Genomic DNA, 6,000 nt, shown 5'->3' on the forward strand with positions numbered 1-6,000 from the left:
CAAGCTTAATATCCTGGTCACTTTCAATCAGGAGAAACCCAAAGGAAGTATTGGGGGGTTTTTTTTGGTTGTTTTTTTTTTTTACAATTTACATTAATTCACTAGATTATAAAAAATTTTGAACACTGAATTTATTAAAGTTTTACTTCTATGGAACCAATGAAAACTACAGCTGTGTACAACCATGTCTCCAATCAGGGTATTTCCAATGCACTTCCATTAAAAAAAAAAAAAAAAAGCACCAAGACAGATCCCTTCCTCAACACTACCACATGAAGACAAAGCAAATAATTAACAACTTCAAGCTCTGCACAGCCTCATTAGCAGCACAGCACTGTGAATGTTCCACAAGGTGTTTTTAAATTGTACCATGACCACCTTTACCCTGGCAACTGAATTAAAAGCCACTCCATATTAAAATACTGAATGGGGATTTAATATTTCCACAGTTTCTACAGATAGTTATTAGCAGACAGAAAATCTCGACCAATTATTTCCCAAAATGTATAATTTAATTTACAAAATTAAACTCTTCCTGCCAAGCTGCAATTGTATTAAGTTACAATTAATATTACAAAGGCTGTATTTAATATGTGCATGTAAAATATGCTTAGGCTGCTGTAGTAACTTTTAAGATTTATTGGTAAGGAATAGAATTTACTTTGGAGAAGAATTAAGGCAGGCACCTTTTTTCTTTTTACAAAAAGTTTTGGTAAAAAGACATTAGGTGGCATAAAGCATTACTTATCAAATTATGCAGATTCTCATGCAAGAATTATGGAGATTTTGCAAGAGTAAACACAAAATTTTGCCATAGCTTTAGTTGTTTGTGTGGTATTTCATTCAGTACAGTGTGATTTACTTTACAGCACATACATAAAAACTACTGCCAAAGAAATCCTGATTCAGCACAGGTATAAGAAATTTTGGAAAATGTGAATGAGACATGAGCATCTGATTAACAAAACAACAAAAAAGAACTGTAATTTCACCTTTAACTATAGAGGTTTTTCAAAACAGTGTACAGCACTACCAATGAGAACATGGGTTCCTGAGGATCATAAACAGAGATAATCAAAGATCTCTGATAACAACAAATATAGAAGAGTCTATTCTCTGTCAGACAAAGAGCTATTAGCAATACATGCTGCAGGGGAGAAAAAAAAAGTCAATTACATACCCTGGAAGCACTAGTAAAGACCCCAGAGCCATTAACCAAGAGTGCTCCTCAGGCTGCTTATAATAAGAGCCATGAAATCAGCAGAACAGGCTCACATACTAACTTGTTCTACTCAAAATCCCAACACACTTGACTTAGCAACACTGCAGCTTATGAGGCAAGAAACCACAAGATATTTTAAGGTCAAAGTTAGGGAAAAAAAAGAGACAAACACAGAAGTTCAACTAAGGTAACTTTAATGATTTGCAGCCAATATAGATAATCCGTCTCATAAAAGTAACCTTTTATTTCAATCTAATTCTGGCCATTTCCCAGGCAAAATAATTTTCTAAGTCAGTTGCAGCAGAAGAGAAAAATATAATTTTATAAGGGAAACTAGTACCCAACCTAATCACAAGATAATCCGCTGTTTCTCCATAACAGCATCCACCTTCCAACAATGCAGGATGACAATAAGTTACAACTGGCAGAGAAGCATCAACTCCAAAGTAGTTTTCCAAAATAAAGTTGAAGCTACTTGATCATACCTAAATAAAAAAATAAAATTAAAAAAAACACCACACAAACTAAAACAAAAAAAAATGACCAAGATTTAATGCTGCTTTGTCTCATCCACATGATGTAGGGCTCATTACAATTTGAAAGGTTGAAAGACTATTTAAAAAAAAATGAAAACCGAATAAAGTGTTAATGTTGATTACCATTTAAATGCTTGTTCTGTGAAGATTGATACAGCTGATGAGGAAAAAAATCTCATATGTACATGACAAATTCATAGAAATCTATTTCAGTTATTTTATTCTGAATACTTGGTTATAAACCCAAACTGTGTAAGAGCACCTCTCACAGTACTGCTTTTATTAGCTGCTATTTTTTTAATCCAAGTCATATTCATCTTACAAAAAAAAAAAAAAAAGACAAAAACAACAAAATCCCCTCCACACATATTAAAATCCACTGAGCATTTTAATGCATTTAAATCTTCGATCTCCCAAGTCTTCACTAATTTAAATCTGGCTCTACCTTAATAGCAATTACAGTTCTTATCTGTGTGACTACTGCCAGAAGGTTGGTTGGATCCTCCTTTCTTAATGATTAGGAATCCCCTTCTAACGTGCTTTTAGATATGGACAGCCTGTATTAATCTGAATTAATGTAAAAGTTTCCTCTTTATGCTATACATTTACAAAGGGCAATCAGTGTTTTTCTCCCACTCCAGAAAATATAAGCATCGAGGCATTAATTGGAAGAGCTTCCTCCTTGCATCAAACCTATCAATCACAAAGTCATGCAGCAAGTCAAACAGGGAATCTGATCCAGCAGAAAACTGACCCGGCAGAAGAACTAGTTCGCTGTCAGATCAATGTGATCCTTTCAGCAGCTGCCTGTTAGAGCAGATTAAATGTATCATGAAACTGCACACAAAGAGTTTACAGAGAACTGGCCAGCCACCTAAAAAATAAAGCAGACTTGGAATAACATCTCATAAGAAGCACTCCTTAAAGCTAGTATTTTCTCCTCAGCAGACACTTGAATCTCCCAGCCATCCTGAAGGATACAACAGACAGAAAATGAAAAATAAAAAGCTTTTTCATTGGAAATCCATATCATGTGGCCTTGGTTTTCAACATAGCATGTGGCTAGACACAGATGAGCAATAAGACGTGTTCATGCTCTCACAGAGAAGAATAGAACTTCTCCAACTGCTAAATCCAAGGGATGGCCCACAAGACTAACAATTACTTTAATTTCATAATCCCCACCAAAACTTTTAAAAATTCCTAAAACAGCTGTTCCTGCATCTCTGCTTTAGTTACCAAAGAATCTAAAGCCTATTCTGTCAGGAAACATTGTGATAAATTATTATGGTGTATCTTTCCTCCTGCAAAGTCCAAAATAGTGCTTCACTGCATTGTTATTTTTCTCATGTAACTGGGAAAGGGCTGTTGTAACCAAGCTCAATTGACACTACACGGCTCCTGCGGAAGAAGTATGTGGTGCTTTCCAGAGGTGATCAGCTCTGTTTCAGCAAGAAGTAACTACTCCTGTTCAAAAACGTAATTAAACCTGGAATAGTGCATGCAAAGGGTTGCTGCTGAACTAAATTCAGACTGTGTCATTCTCTCCTCCCTCAGATTAAAAAAAAAAATTCTTTAAGAGTCCCTTAACATGTTCATTAAAACCAACAATATTCATCCTACAGTTCCAAAATTATGTTAGCATGTGGTCAAACACATGGAATTTACAGGGGCCTTGGTTTGGCTGGGTTTTTTTAGAAAGTGGGGTGGGGTGTGTTCAATTGGGGTTTTTTACTATTTTTTATAGTATCCAGACTAAATTTAATCTCATAGTGAGTCTCCTGTAAATTAAGAAGGTGTCAATGAAAAATACATGTTTGTCTAAACACAAGATTTTCTAGTCAAGTGGTACAAAATGAATCTCAGCAACTTTCAAAGAAAGTCATGGAAGAAACCTAAGTTTAGTGAAATTACAGCAGGCAAGTTCAGTGCGTCCAAGAATCTAATTCAATACACCCTGAACTCAATTTACTCCCTAGGCATTCAGTTAAATAACATCAATATTTAGGAGCACCCATAGGTAGCTAGCAATAAAGTTTCTCTACAGATCAGCATCTGCAAGTCCGATTTAGCATTCACTCATTCAATGGATGTATATAAATATATATTAGCAGTAAGGATTACAGTTTACATATCAAAAGATAGAAGTTTTTAAACAGAAAGAAGAAAGTGGAAAGGGGGTTTTAAAGGAAATTCTCACACAGGCATTCTACAGGTACTGTAACAGAAAAAACTACCATTTAAGTAACTCATATGACCCATATTACACCCTAGACAAGGATTAATCCAACACTTTTGAGGCCTTTTTTCACCTTAGAAGAGGGATCTTCTCCTCAGCAAAGATACACCTTTATGCTAGTAGAATCACTTCCACTTGGCTTACTTTGATCTATTCCCCAGACTGAGGAAAACACAGTCCTCTGTCCAGTAAACTCATACTTTTGGGGGGCCTCCATAGGCAACACCTGCTCAATACCGAACCTAGTCAGCCACCTCCAGGGACCTGAACACCTGAACCATGATCGCTCCTTAGCGCCTATTCACAGCCTGGAAGTACAAACAGAAACACAGAGGTACCACCTGGGTCAACAAAAAGCCACTTCATTTTAAGGAAGAAGTACTTTTCTCATCTATTTTGTTTCTGCCTGTGGAAAATAAAAAAGCTTCATGGCAAAGCTGAGTACACACAACTTCCAGATCAATAACGCGCAGTTCTGGTTGTCATGAGCCTGACAACAATTAGCAATTCGTGCAATACTGAAGATAATCAACAGCATCAGTAGGCAAGTCACCTGGACTTTTCTCATTTAACTGGCCTTATTTGTAAGAAACAGCAATCAGAGCTGGTCTTTGCCATCTGCAGTATTTGCTAGAAGTTTAAAATGTTACATACAAATAAAAGCAAGTTTTCCCAAAGTAGATCATTAGCAACAAGCAGCATCTAGGGCAAGAGATGAAAAAGTTTCCATCACACACTGTTTAAACAACAGTTAGCATTTCAGAAAGTAAAATTGAAAATAACCTTATCCAAATAAAGGGAATGGAGACTCAACGCATCTGATCGGCATTAGCTGGATACGTGAACAAAGTGCTGAAGCACACAACCAAGAAAGTCCCCTTCCTACAGGGACATGGGAGAGGGCCAGCAGAAGGGTTAAACTTCACATGGCAAACCGGGTCAAAAGTAGGTTGGCTGGGGTGAAAACGAAGCTGTAATCCCCCGCTGGCCTTAAGCGCCACCGACGGGCATAGGGCCGAGGGGCATAAGGAGATGCGAACAAGATGAAACGGTGAGGGAGAAGAGGAAATAGTTTAAATATGTATATACGTATATTTACTGATTAAGAGAGAGTCGTCACGTGAACAGCAGATCTACGGGTGAGATTTACCTCCCCCATGAAAGCACCGGAAAAATGCAGAGTAATCTAAGCGGATGCACGCACATGTGCGCATCCACGGACACACACAGCGTAGACACACAGAGCGCATCTGCGGAGTTGCCGGGGTCCCAGCGCAAACCAGCAGGTCAAGGCTGGAGTGACGATGCGGGACAGCGGCGCCTCCGCCGAGCCGCACCGGGCGGGGCACGGCGGGTTCTGGCAGGAGCCGCCGCCCCCCGGGGCCGCCCGCTGCCGGGCGGATAAAGTTTGCAGCAGCCGCCGCTGCAGTGCCGGGTGCGTCCGCCGCAGTGAACGAACCCTGCCTGCGGGAGAGCGAGCGCCGGTAGGCCCGGAGCCGGCCGCGGCATCCCTGCCTTCCTTCCCCACCTCCGCCCCGCCGCGCCCCCGCTCCACTGACCGATCACCTCCTGCAGCTCGTAGGCGTCCCTGCAGATGGGCCAGCCGGCGGCCGGGGCGGCGGGTGCGGGCGCCGCTTGGGGCTGCTGGACGTGGACCGGCGACTCGCCCTGCTCCGCCATGATGCTGCCGGAGCGCCCAGACACCCGACGACCTTCTCCAAACTTCCCCTCCAGCAACACCTTTCAGCCGCGCTCTGCCTCCCACCCGCCCTGCCCGAGCAGCCGGCCGCCCGCCCGGCGGAGGGAGGAGGCAGGGCACCGAGGGGGAGGAGGCAGAGGCGGGCGTCGCCGCCGGCCCCGGCCGCTCGCCCAGCGCCGCTGCGGAGAGACGGAGCCCGAGCGCGGAGCCTGGGCCGCGGGCGGTGTCGGTGCGGCGCCGGCAGAGCGAGGCGGTGCCCCCTGACGCGCCCCCGCCTCAGGGAGAAGCGCGGGCGCTCTCGCAG

The 6,000-nt window shown here is 42.1% G+C and overlaps 1 protein-coding gene across 2 annotated transcripts in view; it reads right to left on the bottom strand.

Moving 5' to 3' along the window:
* STK39 (serine/threonine kinase 39) overlaps positions 1-5,692 on the bottom strand; it is a gene marked incomplete at its 5' end in the record, with an annotated part of 73,571 nt that extends 67,879 nt beyond the window's left edge. Inside the window, one exon of one of the 2 annotated variants that reach the window (XM_084209507.1) lies at positions 5,553-5,692. In XM_084209507.1, the coding sequence (XP_084065633.1) occupies positions 5,553-5,677 (125 nt within the window). The remainder of the gene's footprint in view (positions 1-5,552) is intronic. The other variant, XM_084209506.1, reaches the window with a different exon arrangement.
* Positions 5,693-6,000: the final 308 nt, after the last annotated feature.

Source organism: Fringilla coelebs (assembly GCF_963513975.1).
Source record: "Fringilla coelebs genome assembly, chromosome: 7".
In the NCBI taxonomy this organism is placed as follows: Eukaryota; Metazoa; Chordata; class Aves; order Passeriformes; family Fringillidae; genus Fringilla; species Fringilla coelebs.